Genomic DNA, 27,777 nt, shown 5'->3' with positions numbered 1-27,777 from the left:
GTGTAATTCACCCTGAAAAGTAAATATGCTACTAATTTCATGTCTCTTCCTAAAGGTAGACTCTTATTTCACAAAATCAAGTTGGATCAGCAGCTAGTAGCTCTGTTTCCTCTTTCTTTTCCAGTATCTTGCATGGTGCTTTGAAAGTGCTTAGTATCCATTTACAAATGGGTTAAACAAACTTTCATAACTGTGCTGCAATATCTTTGTACAATAAGGTGATATGGAATTCATCAACTTTGGGACTGGAAGCCTTGCATTCTAGCTAGAGTAAAAACTGGTTTCAGTCAGAAAGTATTTTTATCTCTGGACCCAAGGTTCATGCTCTCAGTTTTTGTTTCATTATAGGTGTATGTATGTTTATTAACAGAGACTCATGAAAAGAGATTTTATTTTTATTAAATTTTGTGACTTTGTATAAACACAATCAGGATATAAAGTATTTAGACTATAGACATGTGACTAAAATATATCAGCACAGGAATCATTGTACTACATTAAAGTTTGTGTAAAATTGTATTTATTTTAAGGTATAGAAGTTGTGTTGAAGAATAGGAACACAGATTTTTAGTAGGTAAGGTAGACTACTGTATAAACATAACATCATTTCCATTGCAGATATTTCTATGTGTATTATTTTGTGTGGTGATGTAAAACATAATATTAATATATCAATTTTTACAAATTCTGAAGAATAACTGTTAATTTTGGTTTACTAGGGACAAGCCCATACTTTTAATACCAGCTGTAGGGAGGTGAAGTTGGAGATCAGTCAGAAGTTCTGTGTCATTCTTGGTAACATAAAGTTTGAGGACAGCTTGAGATACATGAGCCCCCACCTCAAGAAAACAAAACAAAACAAAAAAGTAAGTTAAGTTTCGCAGACTTCTCAACAGGTGTCCTGTGTAGTCCTCATTGAGAAGAAGGGAAAAGGTAGGGACACCTTTCTGATGACAGGTTTTCCTGATTTTTGTCTTGCTTCATTTTGTTTTAAATGTCTGTGTTCTCCCCCAGTTCCTACTGCAGTCAGTTTTAATATATCCTTATAGAAGAAAGTGCATTAATGCAGCAAAAAGGTTTCCTGAAATTAAATTTTAAAAATACTCAGTTTTACAGATCAACCTAAAAAAAAAACAAAACATTTCCATTCACTTCAGAGTCCTCATGAAAACAAACAAACAAACAATAAAATTTGTTTGAAATATGTACATGGGGCTTACAACAGAATTACAGCAAATATAAATTCAACACAATATACTGAATATAAATGAGGCTATTGTTAAGTGCCTAGAGCCAACCCAAATATGTAAAATTGAGATTGAATTGAAAAGGAGTAAGCTACCATGTGTAAAGAGTTAACTTTACTTTAGAAAAGATGAAAGCTGAAGTGTCTTTGATAATGATATCATCCACTGTCTGTCTTTATTCCCACTAACACAGGAGATTCTTGACTGTACAATTCTGTTCATATGAGTTCCCGAGACCACACATGATCTTCCATAGCTTGTATTCCTTTAAATTAATGAATTCAACAACAGATGCACAGTATAAATATGTTTTTGTATCACTTCAAATTTTGAAGATATTTTGCTACAATTTTTTTTTTTGTGGTAAGAAGCTAGCACTTGCTTAATCCCACGCACTCATCACTCTTCATAAAGTATATAATCCTTACTTATGAGGATTATGTTGGATTGAGAAGGAAAGGGATGGCACTGTCATACTGCATGTCTCCTGAGATATTTTGCACTTTTCGTTTCCACCCCTCAAAGATTCTTCAAAACATAGGAGGATTAATTTCTACTTTAGTTTAATGAGTATACACCATCAAACATTTTTGTTTCATTATGCATTGAAAATACATGAAGTATTTAACAATCTAAAATTTAACCAAGCATTAGGTGTTTGAAATTTCTTTGTAGGGGGGGTTTAAATTTTTTGTAAAGTTCTAAACTAATTACTAGTGTTCTTATCAAAAAGCTAATATTATTCTTAGCTATATGTGTTTCTGTAGATATTTGACCTCCACTGTAAACCTGTATGCATTTCTCTATTTCACGATAAAGAAAAAAAAAGTTACTACAAACTAGAAGCCACAGATTTTTATTTTTAATATCAGTTGACATAAATCTATTCATGAATTAAGAAGTTTGTTACCTACTTGCCTCCAGATTTCAACAAATTTTCCAAAATGATGAGCTGGTGATCCTTGATCACCTTCACATTGAGATGAAAATTTTGTAGGTTTTGATTGATTGTAGAACCAATTCAATTTTTATTTTATTTTACTTGTGCGGGTGAGTTGAATTACTTTAATACATAGTACTACATATACATTTATATCAAGGATTTAAAAATTATATTTTAGCACCTTTTCTTATGTAAAATTGTATGTGATAAGAGAAAAAAAATGGCCTGAAATTCTTATCTCAACTTTTCAAATTTGGTTAGAAAATAATTTATATTCCTTAAAACAAAATATCACCACTGATTGTATTGTTCACTCACAGAAAGTTCTGTCTATTAAGTCAGTGTTGCAATAGATGATGTATATTATTAACATATGTACAGTGCCTAGAAAAAATTTCAAATGTGAATTTAAAATAATTACTCCTAAAATAACCCCAAACCATCATCTCAGTTAAAGAATTATGTATATTATAAGAGGGGAACATTCAACTTTTGGGAGTGAAAGTTTAGTGTTGTTTTTAAGTGCAGTTTCTTACTATATCATGACACAGCATTATTGTCATGTCTGAGATCTAACATTCCTCATTGTGAGTACAACTTATGTAATATAATTCAACAGAAATGCATATAGAAACACAGTGTTAATAAGTTAAAATATATTAAGATATTAAAATTAATAAAAGTTTACTTGTATTTAGTAAGGTTGGACGTGCCTATGCTTATTAAAATATAAAGAAATAAACTTTTGGGGGAAGTAGTTATGTGTATACCTATGTTATTTATTACCTGTGCATCTGAATATTTTCAGTACCAAATATGTATGTAAATATACAAGCACAAATATCTCATTTTTATATATTTTAATTCAAACGAGTTCACTCTATAAAGAACAACTCATACCTATATTTTCCTTTGAAAATATGTTCAACGTGAGAACTTAGAGCTCATAGGGGTTAAGGAAAGTAAACACAAAAGTCAGGCAAGTGTTTGGTACTTTGGGGACTGGTGGGGTGGCTGGAAATGTTAACAACATATGGTGTAAGATTGATGATGAAAGACCAAGAGGAAGAAGTCCCTACTGCTGGGCTCAGGTCAGTGAGGAAATGAAACTTAACTCCCTGATGCAGGGAAGTCTTGCAATACACTCAATAGTGGGTACATTCTTACAAATGCACCTTCTAATTACGATATTACTCATTGCTCTAGAATGTATTCCCCTAGGTAATATGTCTGTTTAATAAATCCCACAGGGCATTACCTTAAAGTCATATTTTAGTAAAGCATTAGTGGAGTGATTTCTTTGGATTAAATTCCTTCAACCAGTGATGTATAATTGGTGGAAAATAGCACACAGTTCATTTTTTTTTTTTTTTTACTTATCATTTTGGAAATAGCGTGACTTCTGCCACCCACTTACAAGACACTTTCGAAGTTCATCAGACCTACACTAATCTATTGTCAACCTACTTTAGTAAAGGAGACTTTGACATGAATTCCCCTCAATGGCAGCATACTGTATTTTATAGCAAGTCATAGCTTTCACCGCTAGCTTTGACAGTGATGTATTGCTATCCTTTGGTCTCTGGAAATAAATCATCTATAATAAAGAAGTCCTTAATGGCATCAACATTCTCGCTGTGACTAAGCAGAAATATGCTCTTGCTTCCTTGCTACTGCAGAGGAATCAGTTCAGTATTTTAAAGGTGTAGCATAAAAGAAAACCTCACAGCAAGATAAAAATGCAAGTTGTCGCTTAATGGGAGGCATATTTCACATACATGCCATGTATTCTAATAGACTATCAAATTGTTTTCAGGCAGTGTTTGAGAGAATCTGTTGATATACATGTGACACAGTATTGTCTGTCTGTTCTGGTCATAGTGACATTCTGATTACTGGTATTTGTAGGCTTTGCTCTGGATCTGTTCCAGGCAGTTTTATTGTAGTGAAATGGTTCTTATGGTTCATTGAGCATCTAACATAACTATGCCAAATATGATTGGCACGTTTGCATATATTTATTCAAAAAATAAGGCAGTTAAACAGCATAATTATGGGAAAATGAATCATGACAATAAAAGACTATTTGAGTTAACAAGCTTTGTGATCAAAGAATAAATACAGGTTGGAGAAATGAAACTTTATATGTTTCATTTCTACATAATCTACATAAATAGATTTTGGTCTGATTAGAGGAATGGAATATATTAAAATGCTTTAATGATATTAAAATGCATTTTACTTGGGCATTTTGAAATATTTCATGACCAATGTTATCTTATTTTCTTTATATTTAAATTCTATGAAATAGTCTTATCAACCGTATTAATGTAATATGAAATTTGTATGATAAAGATAATATAATTTTAAAGATCCTGCTTGGTTCAAAAATACTCTGCCTAAACAATATTTAATACTTTTTAAACTTGCAATGTCTTTATTGATTTTTAATTACTGAAACACATTAAAGGGGCCATTTAAAGGACAATTTCTTGTTTACTTCCTTTATTAGCTAAAAGCAGTCTTTTGTAGAGTTTAAAAGCCATAGATTTTAAAATTAATTTCAAGTTTCAAAGGTATACATTCAAAATTGTTTGTAGATATTTACTGCTCTTTGCAAACATCAGTTTTATGCTTATAAACTATGCTAATAAATATGTAGGTGCTAGTTATAGTTTTTGAACAGTCCCAGTGTTACTTCAATGGCATTCACATTTTAGGTAACAGAACTTGAGAACTGACTCATGTTCTCTACATAACTATGATGCTTTATATGTAGATTTTTTCATCTTTATTTTCATATAACAACTTAAAACATAGTTAATATGTAAGACCTAAATATATGTACTTACATTATTTTTGACTGAACTCTTAATAATCATATGGACATATACAATTTTAATATCTTCCAGTAAAATTCAACCCAAAATTCAAGTTTGATTATACCCTCAATTTAATTTTTGTATATTAGTATAAAATGGAAATATACAGTCATATTATTGCTTAAAAGAATTCAGGGATCAGAAAAAGCTTTTTTATTCTTATTATCAAAATCTAGACTATGTCTTTAACACATTTTTAAATTTGTTCTTCCATTGTAAATATTCTTATCCATTTTGAAATCTTGACACTAGACTTTTCTCCCTTTATATATAACACTGTTTTTCAAACCATACTTCTCAGTATAGATACCTTTACTAGCTGTTTACAAACAGCTAATTTGAGAAGTCAGTTGCCTATAACAACTGTTTCACTTGCCTGATTTGGAACAGAAGGGAACTGGCTTTTATTAAAAGGAATTATATTCTAACCCAAGCTTGGCAATTCCTTTATGATACACATTTTCATAATTATTAGTCACACAAATATGCTGACAACTTTAAAATGGGTTACTTTGAATTCTATCATTAAATTGTGAAAAATAGGATAATATTTCATCTAAAATTTGGTGATCCCTTTCTTGGGACACACTGGCCTTGCTTTCTAGCAGATTTTGCAGTCTTTCATATACTCTAGGAAAGTTTGTCCAAGATAAACTCATTTCACCAAGAACAAACAGAAAAAGGAGACTTCAGTTTATTATCATTTTTATTTTGCCTAAACAAAGGATTACAGAAAAAAAAAATCTCCACATGCTTTCATGGTAAAATATTTGGTTGTTTACTTTATTTTATTTTCATTTGAATCTTAACATGGTCTTACATTGTAATAACAACCTCCCCATATTTGTCTCAGATTGTAATCTGATCTTATTAGTTCAAAACTCTGTCATTTAAGAAGTTCACTGGGCATGGGATATGTGAAATGCCTCTGCAATCTCAGAAAACAGTTAAATTAGTCTATGGAATCAACTTATATTTAGAATATTGTGTAGAATGGTTGCTTTGTGTAGAATTGTTGAGAGCAGAGAGGTATGAAAATAGAAGACAGTTTAATATCAATTCATAGACTGAAGTAAACATCTCTAACCTTGCATTTTTAATGATGGCACATCATAGTTAGTAATTATTAGCTGTGTGTATGTCCTGACCTTTGGAGGAAAACTATTATTTATCCCTATATGATAATAAGTTTGAAAAGAAGTCATGATCCTTTTAAAGAAACCAACATTTAGTTCAATTTTTAAGAGTTGATACCAGAAGCCTGTTCTGAGATGTCATCCTGATATCAGATGTGCCTGATACCAAAAGCCTGAGTAGTGAAAAATGAAGAACAGATGAGGAATACATTTAAGACTTTTTATTTCTGATTTTGAGCAATAGACTTTCCATTTTTTTTTAAATAATCAAGACAATTACACAGTAATTTGGGTTAGAATGCATGCCCAGTTCCCCATCTCCAAACCCAATTTGTTACCACCTGTGGCTATTTCTATTAAAAAAAAAAAAAGAAACATAATTACTATGAGTCTCAGCAGTCTTAGAGTAAGTTTTTGCAATTACAATACCTCCCTTGGGCAGATGTGTGAAAATGGTAGATTAATTCCTGCCAGGATTTTTCTCTTCCTTGTGCGTTTTTAGGTTTGGTGTCTACTTATTAGACTGAGTGTTTGCTCTGGGTAAAGGTCATGTCAGTGTTTCTGTAGTAAATCTCCAGAAATAAAGATCCACAAATCATCCATTAAATTTTGCCCCAGGCAAAAAGCTGACATGTAACAACTCCGGGATGGAGTGGATAATATTTTCCATTACTGTCCTCCGTGGCCTAAGTTAAGTTTGAAGTGAAACACTAAGAGTATCCTGCTGTCCTGAGAAGCACAGCGAAAGTGTGTCTAACTGAGTAGATGCTGTGGTAGTAATTTTGTTTTATGCTTGCTCCCAAGGCTACCTGAAGCCTAAAAGTTTAAAAGATGATAATAAAGGTATTAGGACTCAAATATTAACAACCTCTTTCCTGCAGAAATGTGGTGCTGCGTAAACCTGGTTCTTGATAACACTTAATTGATGTATCTACACACAGCTTAGGGAATTCTTTTAAATTTCAACAGTCTTAAATGTCTGGATCAGTGTTTCAACAGTACAATAATAATATTCAACTAATTTATCTTGTCTAGGTATTTGAAGATAGGTACCATATCTATATTTTTTAATACTCTATTTGATAGATACATACAGTGTGTGATATCTAATATACATTTAAAATATGCATTCTTTGTAATGAAAACAAAACTTTTACTTAAGAAGTTTCCAATGATCAGTAATTATATATATATATGTTAAAGCTTGAGAAGTGTCCAGTCTAAAACACACACACACACACATATATATACATATATGTATATATATGAAGACAAATAATATATAGGGATAGATATGAAAATAATGGTCTCTTGATGAAAAAATGTAAAGCACTATATTTAGAGAAATTTTCATTTATATTCGTACCTTTTAAATAAGAACATTAAGAATTTCTGTGTTTATGCAAATATTGTGCAAATCATAGAAAAATATTAGTGTTCAAAGTGTGCAGTTTTTATTAGCATCAAACTTTCTCAGTATTTCTTCATACTATATATAGTATACATACATACACATGCATATGTATATGACATTCAAAGAAACAATAGTGTTGATTGCCACTTACTTAAATATTTCTTATTCTTTGCTATGGTTTACACAGCATTACATTTATGCCAGTGTTACATGAATTTACCAAAGCTGTCTCATCCAGCTATAATAAATTAATCATCTGAAAATCATTTTGTTTATATTTTGAGGTGCTTACCCACAAATACTTTCCTGAATAATTTTTAAATGAGATGAAGTAATAGTGAAGCCATAAACATCTATTTGTAGTTGTTGAAGTATAGTTTTATGATGTATTAATTTGGTACAAAATGTCTATCAGTTGATAATTTCCATAGAAAAATATATTGAAATTATCAAATATTTAAAAAATAAACTTGCAAAAATGTTCATAAAATTCAGATTCTGATTTTATTATGTAGGTGCTGATGGAAACTTTATGTGTATATTTTAAAAGCTTTATAGAAATATAATGCTGCCCATTTTTATCTTGTTATTGAACTTGCAGTCACAGCCTACACTTAAGTGATTCATAATCATTAATTCAAGGAACAAATAGTAAAATAGTTTTTAAGTTAATTGAAAATGTTTACTTTTATGCTATTTTAAAACTTACTTGTTATCCAAGTTCTATTTGCAAGTTTCATATCAAGTGATAAGGGGGCTTGAAAGAATAAAAGCTGCAAGAAAATTGAGTTTTTAAATCATATTAAAAGTTCATTCAGAACTGAGGATATCTTTTAGTGATAGAATAGTTAATCAGCATTCAAGACCTTTGGTGTAACCTCTAAGAAAGAAAAAAAATGTCATGTGTTCCTACTTAACTAGAGTATGCAGGATAGAAAGTAAAAAAAAAAATAGAAAGGAACATATAATTCTAATTTTAATGTTTATGATTTATTTTGAATTTTGTACAGATGACAGACACTTCTTGAAATGTTAAAGTAATAGTTTTAAATATTGCATGAGGTGAGCCTGCAGATGGTGAACTCTCACTGTTGACATTTATATTCACACTAATCTAAACAATATGATTCAAGTCTATCTATTAATTCATACTTTAACATTGGCCTTTTGGAAGAAAGGCACATTGACAATCATCCTAACAAACGCATACAATGCAGATGGGTGACTTCCAGGATGGCTGTTTTCTTTGTTGTTTCAAGAATATTGAAGCAAGTGCTCTACCAAACAATACTGACCAGAAACTGGGCCTGTCATAATCTCTCAATGTTTTATTCATTTCTCTCCTATATTTCTTTTCCTTAAGACATTTTACATATATATGTATGTTTTTTAAAAAGAATATAGCCAAAGCATCTTCCATATCTACAAATTCTAAATGATTTAGGGAGCACTGAAAATTTTGCAAAAACATGGTTTTCAAGCATTTGTGAACTTTTTCACAAGATATATAATTTTAAAATTGTCATTTGCTTAACAACTATGAAATGTTCTTTAAATATTTAAAAAAATGAAACTGTCATTTAAAACACCTATGTAGATCATGCCTGTGATCTTACTATTTGAACATCAGAGGCAAGAACAGCCCAAGGGGGAGGCCAGGCTGAGCTAGAGGTTAGACCCTGTCTCAGGCAGCCAATGTCTGTAACCTGCCTCTGTGGTACAGCACATTCCTACCCATGTACAAAGCCTTGAGGCTAATCCCTAATACCATGGCAAGAGTACATAATAGTGGGGGTATATGTAAGGAAGTATTACTTTTGCCTTATACCAAACTAACATTAATCATTTTTCTCATCTTTGCCATGTTGGTCTTCTTTCTATGACTTTCCAGTGGAAAGTATGTGTTTAATGTAGATATTAAAGTTCCTTGTATATTTAAAGCAATGGGAATGTTTTCTATTTGAAATTCAGGTATATATGGTGACGAAACATGATGGTGTTTATCACTAAAGTAACTGAATTATGTTTGTACCTGGGATTGTTGTAGTTGACTTTTCAGTGTAGACATTCATCTGTAGTGATTGAATTAAGTAGTTTTATGTATTTCATTTTGAAAATACACTTAAGTAGACAAGAAAATTTGGAATATTTATTAAAATAAACTATTTCTTCATTTTTTGACATCTAGGAATGAGTATACATTTTTAAAATAAAAAATTCTTTTATAGAAGAGCAAAAAAAGAAACTTCACAATATGAGTCCCTCTTTTTATCCTTCAGGCAGGAATGCATACTAAAAGATACAGTGAAGATGCCTTCATGCAACCTGCCACATCTAAAAAAATAGGAACTTACACTAAATTTTGCTTTTTAGTAAACTTTTCTGTTTACAGGTAGGTATCTCAGTTCACACCAGCATATTCATTCATGATATAACAAAAGGAAATTCACTTTGAATTTAGCCAAACATATCTCACTTTTTAACTTGAAATTTCCTATTGAGTTTCAGTATGTATAAATTTGGTGTTTATATGAAATATTCATGATTTCAATGTAGAAATTAAATTTTCAAGGAAGTGCTGGTTATTTAAGAATGCTATAGTCTGAGTTTGGAATTTCAGGATATATTATGACATACTGAAATGGTGAGAGAAGGAAAGGACTGCTGGTCAGTGTCCCCTGGAAATACACTAATTTGAGAAGAGGAGTATCATTTCACTTGGTTAATTGCAATAACCCATCATCTTGTTAGGACATTAGGGTACAATCAACATGGTGCATGAAAGCATTGAAAATCCAATCTTTAGCTTTCATTGCACCCATCTGCTCCCAGGAAATGTCATTAGAAATTTGAGCCCATGACCTTTAGCTTCCATTTTGGACTACAGATTCAAAACTGGTGTTTTCACACTGACCATTTTAAGAAATTTTCGTGAGTGCTCTACCCTGCACATTTCTAACCTAGTCACCCTTTTAAAAATTGCCAAACTAAAACCAAGCTAAATGGCCTGGTGTGTATTTGACAAAAAAATAAACAAAGTTGTTCAGTCTTGGGTGTGTTTAAAAGCAGCGGATGTTCTACATCATTATGGTCTCTTATTAACTAGGGGGACTGCTCCAATTGTGACTGGTATTTTATGACAGACCTCTGCTTCTCATAAATTATTATCTGGCTCAAAGGCATGCTTAATTTATGCCTATAACATCTAACTACATTGAAATTGCCTGCTAAAGCCTTTGAACAAAATCAGTTTATCTATTTAGTATTTCAGATGTTATCACAAATTTTGAAAATTTACTTGCCCTTGGCATTTTTTGTCAACATAAGTATGATAGTACAGAAACTTTCTAGATTACTTTTGTGTAGTCACTTAGAAGAGAGGAGTGTGATAAAATTATGTGCCTATCATAAGAAGTGAATTATGCAAATTGATGAAGATTTCTTGTCAACATTCATGTACTGCTTTGCTCAGTGAAATCCATGTAACTTGGAAAAGACTCATGATTAGACAGGTGTTTTTTTCAGCCCATGAGATCAAATTCTGAAATATTTATATAGTGGCAAGCCAGATGTACACAGTTTAACCTTATAATCCCATTTCACAGCTTTTCTAAATACTTAGAAACTTGTTAAGTTAGAGGCTGATTGTTTTGGCAGCCTATCCCCAATAATAGGATTCAGATATTCCTTATTTACAAGCCTGTGCTGTTAATATAATCCAGTATATTAAATCACAGGGAAACTAAACAGGAGATTCTATGCAAGGGCTAATTGACAGGGAAGCTTTTCTAAAGCTTTTTAATTTGGTTTTTATTGACTACATAATATCAAGAAAACACATATCATAAGTGAAAAATATGAATGTTTTGGATGCTATGCTACTACCATTTGAGTGTGAAGTAGTTACTGTTCCGATCTCTTGTACTCCTATCATAATCTTGATATAAGCCACATAAGACCAGGCATCTGCTCTTTAAAATATTTCTTTCAACATCCTCTCAATTGCGAGGCTTACTGTCATTTGACATGTGGAAGTATTTTAAATGCACTCATCTGGGCTTTTTAAATGAATAGAGGCAATGTAGGGTAATGTAATAATGTGTCATGATTTTCATTATGCTTATTTATTGGTTCTGCAATAATGGAAAACAAGCTTATTGTTATGCTTTTAGCTAGAGCTATTATGCACTATGGTCCTCATGCTCCATTTTTGTATTTCTGCGATTCTGTATCCTCGAAGAAATGTGCATCGGGATTCTTAAACTTACTTAGATTAGGGAATGCACTTCATTTTTTAAATTTTCTATATTAAATCTATATCATTTATAAACTGACTATATTTGAAACAACACATGCACTTGAAAAGATGGGAAAGCCTTATTTTTCAACCTGTATACGACAACTCCAAGTTTTCTATTTTAAAGAAAAGTCAGGAGAAAGTAAGCTATTGAGAAACTATCTCCTGCTGCTTTATTTCTTTTAGGGAAAATTACGTAAATTGTGTTATATCTTTTTTCCAGAAAAGGGTCTAGTGTACCATTAAGAAATTGACAAACTAAAATATGAAACATTAGTTTTTTTAACCCATAGAGAAATTCAAGAAGTGAGGATGAGACATCCATTTATTTGGTTTCAGGCCCCAGCTTTTCTAAGATGATACTTCTGCTCCACCAGAATTTTTGCTTTTAGACGTATGTGGCTCAGACTCAGGGACCAGCAGTCTTATGTGCCCGGATTTCAGCTACTCTGTCACTGCACCAGGATCTGTAAAAAACCCTCATGGATGAATGTCCTACATCTGAGACTAAAGCCTCCTTTCCTGCCTGGACTTGACTGAATTTTTAAGTTTGTCTAGCCAGAAAAAATTCTTTAGGGAGCACTTACCTATCCCAAAGCCCTGATATGCCACCTCCATGATTTCCTAGTGAAGTAATTTTCTATTGTTGATAGCTTTCAGTGTCTCCAAGTTTCTTTGATAAAAAAACTAACTATACACCTCCCCCAAATTTCATGAGGAAATCATTGTTTCTGGGATGTAATGAGGTCTCATTACCTAAGTGATGACAAGAAGTATAAAAGGTTTTGTTTATATTTTTAATTACCTATAATTTGATAATCTGACTTAGTCATTGCTAACCTTTCATTTTATAAATCTACAATTTCTTTTCAATTACAAAAATTCACAGTACTCAAATCTAAACAGATTTAAGATCATTTGTAATTTTTTATTGATTTTTATTATTGTGAATTGACATTTCTCATGCTGAGAGATTACTATGTTTACTATTGAGATGTTGTACCAGTCCTTGATGAAGAAATATATAACTATACCTCCAAACATTTAAAATGTAAAAGAGTTTTAGGCTTAGATACAGCCTAGTAGAAGGATTTAGGGAAGGGGCTAATTTCTACTTTATATATACGCACATATGCACATGTAATTTAGTTTTTTAATGTACACTCTAAACATATACTAAACTGTGTTTCTCCTACAATTATATGAACATGGCACCGACTTTTTTCAATGTTCATAATGCAGTTTTATGTTGTCTAAATGGGGGAATTCTGGGTCCGTCAATGGATAAGATTCATTTCATCAGTTACTCTCCATAGACAGATTGTTTACAATGAAGTTCTATTCCCATGATTCCTCCTTTAAGAAAAAATGCAGCTCTTAAATCCAGGCACAGGTGCTTCTTTGTTTATGATTTATCTTTTGTTTTCTTATAGAATATGACAACATCTTCAATTCTTATGGTGCCTATAGGAACTAAATATGATCATTCATATTATAAAGCACATGTTCAATAGTAACTAGGTGTTAAAGAAACATTAACACATATGACTATGATTATTCTCAAAAATGATAAAACATTTTGGATCATCTAAGTCTAAAGGAAGAATTATGTAGACGTAATTCATAAAAAACTGATATTTGAGTTGACCTAAATCCTAGTAACCATATAAGAGAAAAATCAATAATTCATATCAATAAGAATTTTATTTCAGAACACTTATGACTATTGAATTAATTTTACTGAAATGATGTGTTGTCCTGCAAATTGTCATTTTACATTCTCTAAGCTATGTTTTGTCCTCTTTGTTTTGTTTCATAAATAGGCATTTTATGAAAGTAAATTTTTTAAAAATACATTGTTAATTTTGGATTCCCGATATCTTAAATTTCTTAAGCTAACAAAATAAAATTTGAAGGGAAAGATGTAAGTTTCCTCAATAAACTGTTCTCTTTCTTTTAAACAGGGTGGCCTTGAGAGAATAGAAAGTTCACAACATGTCAAAACAGATATTTTTGCAAAAGAATTATAAAACAGTGAATATTAAAATATCAGTATAGGGTCTAGAAAATTGCTTGGGGGGGTAAAGTGCTTGCTACTCAAGCATATGGACCTTAGTTCAGGTCCTCAGTGCCCAGGAGAATGCCATGTGTGACACTAAATGGATACCTGTAATCCCAGTGCTCTTCAGACAGACACGAGGCAGTTGATGGTGACTGCTGGCCACTTAAATCTAGCTGAATCGGGGATCTCCAGGTTCAGTGAATGAACTTCTCTGGAAATATAATGTAGAGAATTATTGAGGAAGCCACTTAGCTTAGCATGCTGACCTTAACACACGGACATACTCACACTTGCACAAATACACATACAAACATTCACTCAAAAATCAAATTTAAAAATAAATATAAATACTTATTATTACATTCAAAGTCATCTATATTCCTTTTCTTATTCAAAATTTGAAGTTCAAAAGCTTTACCTACATGTATACAGGAAGTTCATCCGATGTAAATTTCAGATTTCTTATGCTTTTTAGTATATTATGTTGGAGAGCATAGTTGATCAGATTACCATACAGTGTAGATAACTGGTGCTATGAATTATTACTCCTTAGTTCCTGAACCTTTGATCAATTTGGAGAAAAATTCTTTACATCATATGCACACAATACATTGAACATTTCCAGAACTGCTGTAGAACACAGGGTCATGACTACGTTCTCTAGCTTGCCCTGTATAGTAGAAATATTTCCAAATTGGAGACTTCAGAAACAGTCTATGTTTCTCATATTTAACCACAGAATTACTGATGGTTCTTTCATTCTTAACCAAACTGACCCATAGATTTTCATGTTTTTATTTCTGCGTCTTCAAGGCAAAACCATTGCAGAAGCAAAGCCATTTGAATCTATATAGCCTGGCATTGGAAAAGAAGAGATGCTTGATTAACAATTATTCCTTGGATAATAATCATAAGTCCATAAAACACAAACAACAATGATAAATATAAAAGACTGGAACGAAATAGTAAGTGTAATACACATAGAAGATGAGTCATATATGACCTGAGTAGAAATTTTGAATCAAAAGAAGTTTGAGAAAAAAAAAGAAGAAAAAAGAAAGAAAAAAAAGGGGGGCTGAAAAAGAAAAGAAGTTTGATTCACAGTACTTACTTTCGGTCAGCTGCACAGATAGTATTTTCCATCTCAAAAAGTAATAATAGTGTCCTTATTGTTACTCTAGGTGAGGGTGACTGGAAATACTGGACTTGGAGGGGGTTGCTGATCAGTGGTATTATCACCTTGTCAAGGGGGGAAAGAAGCACAGCATGAAGAGAACACACCACTGATGTGAGACAGCACGTTCTTTGAAGTAACAGAGCTGAGAGTACTGTCACTGGGAAAAAAAACACAAAAACCCAGTTACGTGCTCTTCCCATAAGAGCTCTCTAGAGGAATTTGTAATATACTTCAGGAAACCTTGTGTATCTAAGTACATTTCATTTTCAGGTGCTCCCATGGTGGTACTGTTTGTATGGTTTTAAGTACTTTGGAATTGAACATAAACATACTAAAAATCACATAGCACTTGGTTCCACTTTAAAAATATGAGCAGTCTATTCAGGCAGGTGCTTTTCAAACGTACACACTATGAGCAACACCTATGACTTAGAGAGAAAAAAGGTGATTTATTTTTGTTTTTCTAGGCTATAACCTAATTAAAGTAGTGCAAATTTCAATATGTCTTACCATTTTAAGTACAGAAATAAATGGTAAATGCTTAAATCATGTAATTAAAAATTGAGATATATCTAAGACATTTTTTTCCTTAAAAGCTAGATGATCAACACTTTGTGTGATTAAAGTAATCTCTCATAATCACTCTGTCCTATTGCTGAAGCATAAAGGTGGCCATTGACAGCTTAGGATTCCATGGGCATGGCAGGATTTGGATAGAATTTTGCTTTTAAAAATGCTACGAGCCATGGGTCAAACCCTGTTGTGAGGCATTAATGACTCAGCAATACTGAGGTTTTTATTTGTTTGTTCATTTTAAGTTATGTGTGTGTAAGTAAATTTATCCTATATGAATTGTAAACAGTTTTCAACAAAGTGAAACTAGCAGCTTAAAATTTCAAACTAGAGTTCAAGCAATCTGAGCTACTGTTTTATTAAGTAACTGCCATCATATCAGGGCAGTTCTTCCCCTAGAGGAAGAAATTTCTTGGAATTAAAATAACCAGGCAAAGTAAAACCTACACACTCTTAGGACTGGATATTTAAGTGACACTGATAAAAAGAAGAGATATGACTATTTACTTTTTCCCTTAACAATATTAATATTAGTAAAGTACCTTTGTTTGATTTTAATTTCATATATAACTCAAGGAGACTATTCTTCATGAATCATAGATACTGAATTTTATACTTCCTACTATATGTGATAGAAAAATGATATCCTATTAATTCAATAATATCCTGTGACTACTTAACAATGTGTTCAAATCTGGAAATACTTCTTGTTTTGTCATAGTGCTTTCTGAACAAAAGTCCACCATTGTTTGAATATTTTATCCTCAGTTTCCACAATTGGGTCTTAAATTACTCTTGTTTTAAAGCAGGAATTTGATCTAATGCATTAACATTTTGGAAATTCAAAATTCAACATCACTGTGGGACTTGTTTGTGCTTAACAGAAAAATTACCTTTGAAGCCCATAAGTGTAGTTAAAGTTTTCCTGTGGCGTAGCCTGCTGATTGTCAGGACAAATCTCTCTCGCTCGCCAGTCCTACAGCCGCTTGGGCCCAAGTAAACATACAGAGGCTTATATTATTTACGAACTGTACGGGCAATTGCTTAAGCTTATTACTGACTAGCTCTTACACGTAAATTAACTCATAATTCTTATTTATGTTTAGCCACGTGGCTTGGTACCTTTTCCCAGTTCTGCCTTCACATCTTGATTCTTATGGCAGTCTGGCAGCTTCTCCTGACTCAGCCCTCCTGTTCCCAGAATTCTCATCTCTACTTGTCCCACCTATATTTCCTGCCTGGCTACTGGCCAATCAACATTTTATTTTTTAACCAATCAGAGCAACAATTCACAGCATACAGAATGACATCCCCAGCACATAAGGAAGGTTGAAGACTTTAGATTACCACTAAGTATTTACCAGCCATGGTAAAATGCATTGACTAATGGGTTGGCTAACTTGTTTATACTTATCAATAAGTAATTCCCTTTGCCTATGGAAAATTAGAAGAAGGAACATAAACAGAAATCCATGTCCTAATTTTATGTTGGATTCCCTCAGTCTTAAACTTTTTTTTATTTAAATAAGAATTGGAATTCACCTGTAATACTGATAACATGAATTAATGATACAAAATCACAAGAACCACAGAAATCTTCCTTTTATTTTTTGTTCTTATTTACAAAACACACCTATATCAAAATAATAATTGATCTTATCTTTTGACAGATTATTTAGTATTTTGAGTCATAAGATTACTGAACCACATTTAATAGAAAATCATTACATTTTTAATGCTTTTAACCTCAAAATCTTGACAAAAATGGGCAGGTGAAATCAGCTCCTCTCTTTTATTATACAAAATAATAAAAGTCCACCATTGTGTAATTATTGGTTAAACATAATGTCTTAAATTTCTTTTGTATTTCTAAGGTAAATACTTAGAATTTCCTGTGCTAACAATTTCTTTCAGTATAATTTTGGTAGGTAATCATATGACTAAGCCTAATGCATACAATTGAGTTTTGATAATAAATGGTCACTATGATCCTTTTAAGTTACTGGTCACAGAAAAACAATCTAGTTATTAAAATTTTGTATATATGTATATATGTATTCAATATATTAAAATCATTTAACATGAAAGTGCACAGTCACTTTTTAGGGATGATAATAGTACCATTTTGCTTAGTATATAACAGTAATTTTTAAAAGACCTTTAAGGCAAGTTACATTAATTTCTCATTAACTTATTTCTAAAAATATTGAGATGGCACATTATTTCCCGTCCTTATCTGAGAGAGACAGCATAGAATTGGAGAGTCATGGCAAGCCTCTGCCAAGTGTCACTGCTTGGAAATGAATTGGGTAGATGACAGGCGACTCTGTGGCAGTCCCTTAGCAGCAGTTTCTCTGTTTAAAATGAATGTGGACAATAACTCCAGTGTGTCTACTCTGGCAATTGAGATGAATGAATAATAAACACCCAATAATACTGTTTCGTAGATCCGAACATAAGACAGAGCACTCCTAATCCACCACTGCCAAACGTACAAAAATACTCCAGAAACAGACACTCAAACATAGTGCCCTAGGCTTTCAAAGCATATCCTCCATTCCTAAGTGAATTAGAATACTAAAAACTGGTTTGAATCTACAATTTAGTTCATAAACATGTTTCTTTCCAAATTCTTTAAAAGTAATGAATTCTGATTCTAAGGGAATGTTCATCTATCAAAAGGTTCAGCATTCACAGTGGTGATAAGTAAAATACGATTACCGATTTAGCTCCTTCACTTTTCTCTTTCTGTCTCTACAAGCCTTGGTGCCATTGGAAAAAGCCCTTTCAGAGCTGCAATAGCTTTCTGCTGGTCACATGTAATGTGTGAGTTCTTAGTCCTGCAGGCTCAGTTGCAGAGAACCCACTTTAGGGGTCACTCCGAGAGGAAATACTCCTTCAATCCTCTTTTGAGAGAGGGAGAGAAGGCAGACAGGGAAGAAACCAGTCTCCAGAGACAAGGAGTCCGCCTGAGAAATGACCAAAGGCGGAAAAGCAAGCACTGTAAACTTCCCCTGCCACCTGCACTCCGATCACAGAGGAGGAAAGGCTTGAGAGCGCAGTGAATGGAGGTGGGGGGGTGGTGCTAGGAAAAAAACCGTCAAATATGAATTTATTTCTTCTGTGAGGTGTCCAGTCACAGCAAATGCTACACCACTGCCAAAGAGGAAGCACCTCCAGCATTCAGTGGTGTATCCGTGTCCCTGGGTTCCAGTGCTCAACCAGCAAGCATATAAAGGGAAGGAGCTGCGTTCCCTGCATTGTATCTGTCTTCAGATAACAAAATAGCACTCATCTTACCTTTTGATCATCTCAGCTTTACTCTTGTCAAGGATGATTTTCTTAAAGGTTTATAAATTGCATAATTAAATTCTGGCACCTGAATTACTAAAGTTATCGGTGTCATTTATAGAAGAGTGAGCATTTGCAGAGGATTTTCATATAGCACCATATCTCCTTAAAAAGTCTAAGTCATACTCATTGAGTGGTAGATGCGAAATTCTTTCACAGGGCATAGCCATTCCCATTTTCTTACTTTAAAGGACACAGAGTTTCGCTTAGCATGGTGAGAATATCCAGTGTTTTATTATCCCTTTAGTAAGAAATCACAAATGTCTACTGTAACATACTTGTATAAAATGTATTATTCTGAAAACCACTGATAAATGCAGTTATTGCCATGCTTCATGCACTTTAGAAATTCCAAAGCCATGGATGCTGTCGGATAACTTTATAAGTAGTGGCTTAAAATGCTGTTGCCGACTTCAGCAATGTAGAAAGAACCGCACCATATATTCTGTGGAAGGCAAAGCTATCAGAAGGAAAGTCTGTATGAAAAGGCTGAAAATGAATTATTTTCCTCTTAACACTCCCTGGTGTTTAGACTGCTGCAAAAAGAATGCTTGTTAGCAGTGTGGAAAGCAGTGCCTTTGAATTAAAGGAAGCATTCAACTTGTTTTGTTTTAAACCCCTGACATCAATGTGTACAATCAACCTCGTGTCCCCAATTCAAATGAAATTTTCAAACTTTTTCTTCCTTGTGTCTGAATCCTGGGCATCTAAATTTAACTGTACCTCCAGCGGAATTTAGCAGTGTGCAGAGAGCCAGTGGCTTTTAGCAAACAGGTGTGTGTATGTTACCTTAACCCCCAATTAGTTGAGTTCTTTATCATGTTTACAAATAGTGAAAGACCTACTTTCATTTTCACTCACTATTTCATTTTCTGTATACCGAGGGCAAAATGGACAGTCAACTCGTGTGTTATGTATCAGAACACAGAAGACAGTAGAGTCGTCAATCTTCCCCAAGTAATCAATAAATAAACCCTAATTCCATTCAATTCGTAGAAGGAGTCCCTGTAGATACAAACATGGTAATGCTTAAATTTGTACAGAAACACATTTGAACTAGATGAGCAAAATCAATGTCAAAAAAGAAGCCTTAAGATGGAGTCACACTGCTGTATTGAAGCTGTACTAATCAGGACACTGCAGCATTATCCCAAGAAGGGAAACAAAGATCAATGGAGCAAAAGACACTGCTCAGAATCCAGGCTGCACAAATATGGCAAATTGATTTTCGACAAAAATGATGAGTCAATTCAATAGCATCAGTGGAAATGAACCATGATCAACACTTCACACACACACACACACACACACACACACACACACACACACACAGAGAGAGAGAGAGAGAGTGAGAGTGAGAGAGAGAGAGAGAGAGAGAGAGAGAGAGAGAGAGAGAGAGAATCACAGATCTAAAGGTAAAGCATTAAATTATAAAGTCCAGAAAAAAATGAAACAGCAAAAAAAAATCTTTATTGTTTTTAAGCAGAACTTTCAAACACAACCAAAAACCAAGATCCACAGAAGATAGAACTTTGTCAAATTATAATTGTTAGTTTTGCTAGTGACACTTCATGAGATTTAAAGATAGGTCACTGATTTGGGTAATACTTTTAGTACAATAAACTCTCAAAATTAAATGACAAATTAATAAAAAGGATTTGAACAATCCATTCATTATATTGTATTAGTGACTTACATGCACATGAAAAGGCATACACAATAATAGCAATAAGGGGTTTCAACTTTTCAATTTAAGCATTACTACATAGCCTTCTATTAAACAAAATGGTTAACAGTAATTAAATACATTTTACACTCTTTTGGGAATATAATACATAGTTATTCTGGAGAAAAATGGCAATTTCTTATGAAGTAGAACATATTTTTTAATTTCTAAAATGTTTATTTCCAGATTTCACCTCAAAGATTAATATTATAGTCACAAATATTTGCCTGTGGATATTTATAGAAACTTTTCTCTCAAACTGGAGTCAAGCTAGATATCATTAGGTAAATAAACAGCTAGATGCATGTAAAATGAAATAATTTTTATTTTTATTACACTTATTTGTTTGTGTGTATGTGTGTGTGTGTGTGTGTGTGTGTGTGTGTGTGTGTGTGCACATACATGGCCAAGTTTTTCTTTGTGTGGTGGGAAGGGACAACTTGTCAGAGCTATTTCTCTCCTTTCCCCAATTGTGTCCTAGGAACTCACGTTTTAGACAGCATTTTTAGCTACTAAGCCAGCGTGCTATCCTGAAACACTGTTTTTTAATAATAAATGAACTAATGCAATAAATTAGATTAAACTAAAAAAAAAAACTACTTCCCCCAAATTGCAAACCATTTGATACCATGTGTAAGATGTTACAATTATATATAGTATATAATTATAATGTAGATGAGGTCATTAGTTGTCAGGTGTTAAAGGTGAAGAGAAGGGGCCAGGGTGAACAAGAGAAAACTAGCATGATGCACAACTTGCTTGCTCTACTGCGTTTTGCTTGGAGCTACAGATGCTAAAGAATTCATATTCTATATGAATTCTATATGTCCCCGCAAAGTTCATATTACAGTATACTCAGTAAAAAGCAAGTGGTAATAGCTGAAGCATACCTAGCATGATCATCTGGATCTATTGTCTGCTGAGGCCATTTCTCTCTCCATAGCGAATGATTATACAATTGCACATTATTTGAGAAAAAACATTCTCAGTGCAAAGTAGTTTTGCTTTTGACTTTTAAAAAGATGCTGAGTCAAAATGCTAAAATCTGTGAAGAGAGCCCATCTTCATTTGGACAAAAGACAAGTGTGAGACATGAAGATTGATTTAACAACATCTGCAAATCAAACAGCTCTAAGACACTCACCTTAAGGCCCAGTAAAGGGGCAGCACCCATCTTAAATGGAAAATAGACAGGACTGAAACATGGAACACTGGGAGTCCTCTTATGAAGGGACACATTCTCCAAGTGAATTATTCCTTGTAAAGTTGTCTCTACTTTTGGAAATAATTTAGTAGCATATGCTTGTAAACATGTAAAAGATATTTAATATAAATGTCTGAGGTATACTGCATATGCAGAATATTGTCAAAATAATTTTGCAACTTTGACAGTGGTATCAGGCTAATGCTGTCTAGAGTGCATGGCTGCATGTTTTCTACAAGAACATTTGTGCAGATTCCTAGCTGAATGATAAGATTTCTTAGTTAAGTGATAAAAATATATATTTATAAAAATATAAATCCTATTTATGACATGGCAATGGATGAAATAATAATAAAATGAAATTGGGATAAAATTATAAACTATTTTTGCATTCTGTAAAATATTTGTAGGATTAGAAAAATAAAAACCCTGGTGTTTGATTGGAATTTGTAATCAATATTTTATAAATGGTAGAATACTAGTCTTGAAAGGTGCCATTGCAAAAAGAAGAGGAATCACGTGAGCTTTGGGAATCTGGGTTCTATAGGAAGCTTTTCACCATCATCCACACCACTTAAGTAAATATTACTGGGATGAAATCTGTGATCATTATAATCACACTTTGGTCATTAAATATAAAACAATATTGCCCATCCTTTGTGAGCCAGAATAATCGTATACTAACCACAGTGAGTTAGCCTTTCCTATTAAGAGGATGATTTTGACAGCTCAGGCGGTGCAGACATTTCTGGGGACCTTTTGGGGAGATTTGATTGCCATGGATTGAAACTGTTAGTATTTTCTTGATGTCCTTAGACCTTCCTTTCTTCTTTACCAGATGGAAGGCCTGTGAACCTAAGTGCATTCCTCAGATCAAAGACAAGGTCATTTCACTAGTGCACATTTAGCTCACGTCATAGGTTGTATAAAAAAAAAAAATCACCTATAAATAACAATACCTGAAATTAGAGAAAGAATTTCATGGCTATAATGTAAATGGAAAATAAAACTCATATTGAGCCCAAAATCAAATAATGAAAACAGTGCTAGAGGTGATATAATTTCTAGTATTTAGTAAGGATCATATAAAAATGTAAAGATTAAAAAATGTAAATGCATAATGAAGCTAAGTCCCAACTTAAATTTTGGAATCTATCTTCTGTTATTCGCCTTAATTTCAACCCTGAAGGAGAAAAAGAAATATAAGAAGAATCTGTGGGGAAATTATAAAATAGTTTTTTTTTTCAATTTAAAAAATACACTAGTTGTTATCTTGAAAGATGTCTCAGTAGTTAAGTGAATGTTAAGTGAATTATCACTCTTGCAGAGGACACATATTTGGTTCCCAACTCCTACATAGGGGCTTTTAACCATCTGTAACTCCAGTTTCACAGAATCCAGTGCTCTCTTCTGATTTGCAACAAGCCTGTATGTGGCAAAACGCTCATACACATAAAATAAAATAAAATCAAGTAAAGTCAAATAAAATAAACAAGGAGGGTTCCTGTTGCAGAAGTATGCTCATCTGTCCACTTAGATCTCAAATACATATTATCACTTTTTTAGTGTTCCATATATATGTGCCAAACAAGTATTTTAAATATGTATTTCTTTAATAAATATCACAGGGTGCTATAAGTATGTTATTTAAAATTGTGGTTTTGAACCATCCATCAACAAATAGGGAGAGTTTTTTGGTGATATTCGTGAATAAAGTCACACGGCACAATTCATTTACTAATTTAGGGAGTTCAGTTTGTCCAGTGGTTTACTGCTCTCTTTTAACTATACATGAATATGTCATATAAATATAATGATATTGCCTGAGAACATTTTATCCATTTCCAATTTGTATGTCCTTTGTTCATCTCACATGCCTTACTGAATTTGGTAGGACATTCCCTTCAGTTATTACTAGGAGATGTGAGAGGGAATATTTTTGCATAGGAGAAAAGCATTCAAGCTCTAGCCATTTTATATGTTTGTGTCTATAAAATATATGGTATATTCATATATTATATCCACACCAGGAATACAACATATATTTGATATTTTATTACAATACATTGTATACATGTATTTTAATTTATCCATAAGATATATAATTTTATATTAATTATGACATAATTGTATATTTGCTAATCCATATATTCATAAGATTAGCATTAATTTACTAATATCTTAGATTATCATGATTTCCCAATTAATGTACTTGAGGGATTTGTTTCACACTGACAGAGAATTTTTCAATTGATGTTGGTTGTTTGATGCTTTCCGAATTTCCATTTATTCTATTTTAGTAATATAAAATCTTTTCTCACTGCATTTAAGATCTACTTTATATTCACATCTAACGTGTATGAAAATGACATATTTTCTTTCATAAATAAAGTGTTACTCATTTCAGCCAACATGATTAAGTCTTACTGTATACTTTTTTTTTTTTTTTGTTTTTTCGAGACATTTTCTGCTAGCTTTGCGCCTTTTGACTCACTTTCCAGCTGCTCGAACTCACAAATCGCTGCTCTGTAAGTGTGGATTAAGGCGTGCGCACCACGCTTTTACTGTATACTTTTTAAGGATTTCCCAGTTACTTGTTTTAATTTAGGATTTGTGCTTCATAATGCAATGAGATAAGCTTATCTCAGAAGGTGGTATAACTTAGGAACAACTTATTATTTGTTGTTGCTGATACAAATACTTATGTGACCATGTTTTCTTAATACCACGTACTTTGATAAGTACTGGTGGAGAAATGAAGGCAAATCATCAAGGAAGATTTTTATATTCTGCAAAACTTAATCAACTTAAGTGTTGGATGCTTACGAGTATTGATTTGCTTGTTTATCCCAAAAGTAAAGAATTTCCAAATGTTTATTGTCACATACACAAAAAATAACCATACCAAAACGAAAAGAGAAAGCCACATCCAGTTTTATTTTAGTTCAGAAGTGTTTTGTTATGAGAAAATATGGACTAACTCTCCAGAGAGCTAAAGATTTGTAAAGGTCTGAGCTCATGTTTGTTCACTTAGATGATTTAAAACTTGAAGAGTCATCCCTGTACAAACCAGAACTCAATTTTTAAAGTACAGTCCTGTACATTAGCTGGAAGAGATTCTCTATCTAAATTTAATGAATGAAGCTGATACTTTTTACTCTCTTTTACTTTTTTTTCTTTTATAGGAAAATAGTGTTATTTAATAGTATGATAATGTTAAATGAATTTTTAGACACCTCTGAGCATAGATAATGAGAATTTTACGGTCTATATTAAACTTGTGTGTTTTGTAGAGTGAATTAGTTGTATGTTTGTAAAAAGCCAAATGGCTACTCTGCTAATTACACAGAAACTAATACAGTTTCTTGCTTTCCAAGTTACTTTAATTAATAAGTAGACATTACTCCTAAACATTTGACACTTTGTTACTAATAAAATCGTAAGCTCTTATGTTTGCAGTTTTGAAAGCTCTGGGATCATAAGCCATGCATTCTCTCTTTGATGTTTCTTTTACTCCCCCTCCCCCCGCCTCCTTCATAGATAGCAGTTTTGTTTCTCTTTTCCTCTTCTCTGTAGTTTCCTTTAGCTTGTCCTTTCTGCTCTTTGGTTTTTCTTGTTCTTTCCCTTACCAAATCACTATTTCTCTCCCTTCCTTTCGTTCTGCTACCTTCCTCTGAACAATTGTAGGTAGCAGTACTGATGTGTTGTGTGTTCACACGTATTAATGCATGCATTTATGGGCACAATTTACAATCTTTTATTCAAAGGGAGAATGTACTTTACTAACATGCATGAATTTCCAGAACCTGTCCTTAGGATGAGAGGGAAAAGTTTCCTCAGTCTTTATCCTATGTATCACCAAATATAAATCATACTTAAGAAGTTGCACCTAATTAAAACCATTGGAGTTATAATATTCTTTATAGTATAATATACACCAATATTTTTTAACTAACTTCCAATTTCACTTTACTCTCTTACTTTATTCTTAACATACTGAACTCTGTTATTCTGAAACCGTATGAGATAATTATGTTTGGCTTTTTTTCCTGGCAGTAATAATGAACTGGATACAGATTTTCACCATCTTAATTGACTAATTATATTTTATAAAATTTGTAGCATTCCCAAATTTGTAGATACTATTAGAATTAGCCAATACATTTGTAAACATTGTGTCATCTATTTAGTTTAGCCATATTCATTTAGACAAAGTTTTCCTTCAAGTTGTTAGTTTGTCATTACGGGAATAAAAAGAAGATGCCTCACTGAGTCCAGATTCAGGTACATGATGACGAAAACTACAGGCCTCCAACTGTTCATTAAATAGAGTTACAGTGAAACATGAATCTACACAGTTCACCTAATTTTTCATGTAGCTTGATAAAGGTCATCATGTCTACAAAATAAGATGATTACAGATTAAGAAATTTGTGAGTGTATTTTTATAATCTCAAAGTTACAGGCAAGCAAATTTGTATAATATTTTCCTCAACCCTTTTAAGTTTTTCCAGTAGCACTTCCCAAAGAAAATAAATTCAATTATTACATAGAAAGCAAAACAAAAACAAAAATAAACAAAAAAACTACCCTCCCCTCATTTATAAAGAAAGCACACATCTCACTGCACTAAGCCTTACCTTGGCCCTCTGGTTTCATGGATTGCATGCTTCGCATGTCTGATACTTGTGTGCTGGATGGTCTTGTACTAACCCAGAGCTGCTCCAGCACATAATTGTGTGATATGAAGGAATGCAGAAAACAGGAGAAACATTGTCACTGAGTCAGCTGCACGAAGAAGTATCGTGTGTGAATGTACAGTATAGGGGAATCTATGAAAGATCTAGTCTATTTCTCCCAAAAGACTCTGTTCCAAGATACAAGGAGAATTCAGTTCTTGTTGGCAGACATCCATGTCAGTTTGAAAGCAGTAAAAACGACAAGACAGGCTTTTCAATGTCTTTACTATTAATACTTAAATAACTTTAATTTTTTTTATTTCACTCTGTCTTAAAGACCCAGAAAATGATATCCATTTCCAATGGATTGTTTGCATATAGTTTTTGTAGTTGGGATATAGTTAAGAAGGAAATAAAAATGAATTCAACCATTCATAATATGTTTGTATCTGTTTCTAGTAAAATTCTGAGGAAAGGCCATCTATCTTTTAATGGGGTAGATGACTTTACATGATATTATATCAGGAAGGGCATAGAATCCCAGCAGATGATGCAATTATGTATAAAAATGAGAGTTATTAAATAATGCACACTTTTAATATAGAGAAATTAGGTCATTTTCCCACTCCTCCCACAAATATTCAATCTTAATATCTATGTAATGAAACAACATAGATAGTGTTATCCATCCTGGTACTAATGGATAATGCCAGTTATGACAAGTTCATTGTTTACTTTAACAGGTAATTTGTGGACCGGAATCATTTAATTGTTCTCAGAACATAATTACATGTCAGCAATTTCCAATTTAATTAAAATGTACAAATCTGAAGATTAAGGGAATTTTTGAATTATTAATCATTTTTCCACTAGGAAATCTTGTTGCTCTGCAGGAGATTTGTCCAGTGTACAACTATACGTATTTTTTTCCTTCTCGTTCACAGACAGACAATTTTCCCGCAGAGCCCAATTACATGGGCAGCAGGCAGCAGTTTGTTCAAAGGTAAGGCCTATTAAATAACTTTCTCGGCTTCCCCATTTGCATTTGTGACAAAATTGCTATGCAAGAGACTACACTCCAGGTTT

General features: G+C 32.7%; 1 protein-coding gene and 1 long non-coding RNA gene across 7 annotated transcripts in view; one reads left to right on the top strand and one right to left on the bottom strand.

Annotated features, from left to right (window-relative positions):
- Window positions 1–27,777, top strand: part of Pcdh17 (protocadherin 17) — a 93,811-nt gene that overhangs the window by 5,607 nt on the left and 60,427 nt on the right. For all 4 annotated transcript variants that reach the window (XR_005092146.1, XM_028878915.2, XM_028878924.2 and 1 more), the window contains exon 2: window positions 27,636–27,694. Coding sequence is in view for 3 of the 4 variants with exons in the window: in XM_028878915.2 (XP_028734748.1) it covers window positions 27,636–27,694 (59 nt within the window). In the remaining variant the exon portion in view is untranslated. The remainder of the gene's footprint in view (window positions 1–27,635; window positions 27,695–27,777) is intronic.
- LOC114699699 lies at window positions 552–27,645 on the bottom strand. Of its 3 annotated transcripts, none has more exons than XR_003735565.2 (5): window positions 26,653–27,645; window positions 16,625–16,716; window positions 15,093–15,315; window positions 14,087–14,192; window positions 552–1,122 (listed from the first exon to the last, which is right to left on the bottom strand). It is a non-coding gene; the product is annotated as an uncharacterized LOC114699699 (long non-coding RNA). The 3 variants fall into 3 exon arrangements; XR_003735568.2 differs by having other exon boundaries at window positions 15,093–15,220; XR_003735566.2 differs by having other exon boundaries at window positions 552–1,081; window positions 26,653–27,644.

The sequence above is a fragment of the Peromyscus leucopus genome, chromosome 9 (genome assembly GCF_004664715.2).
Source record: "Peromyscus leucopus breed LL Stock chromosome 9, UCI_PerLeu_2.1, whole genome shotgun sequence".
In the NCBI taxonomy this organism is placed as follows: domain Eukaryota; kingdom Metazoa; phylum Chordata; class Mammalia; order Rodentia; family Cricetidae; genus Peromyscus; species Peromyscus leucopus.
This window is presented reverse-complemented; position numbering and strand designations above follow the sequence as displayed.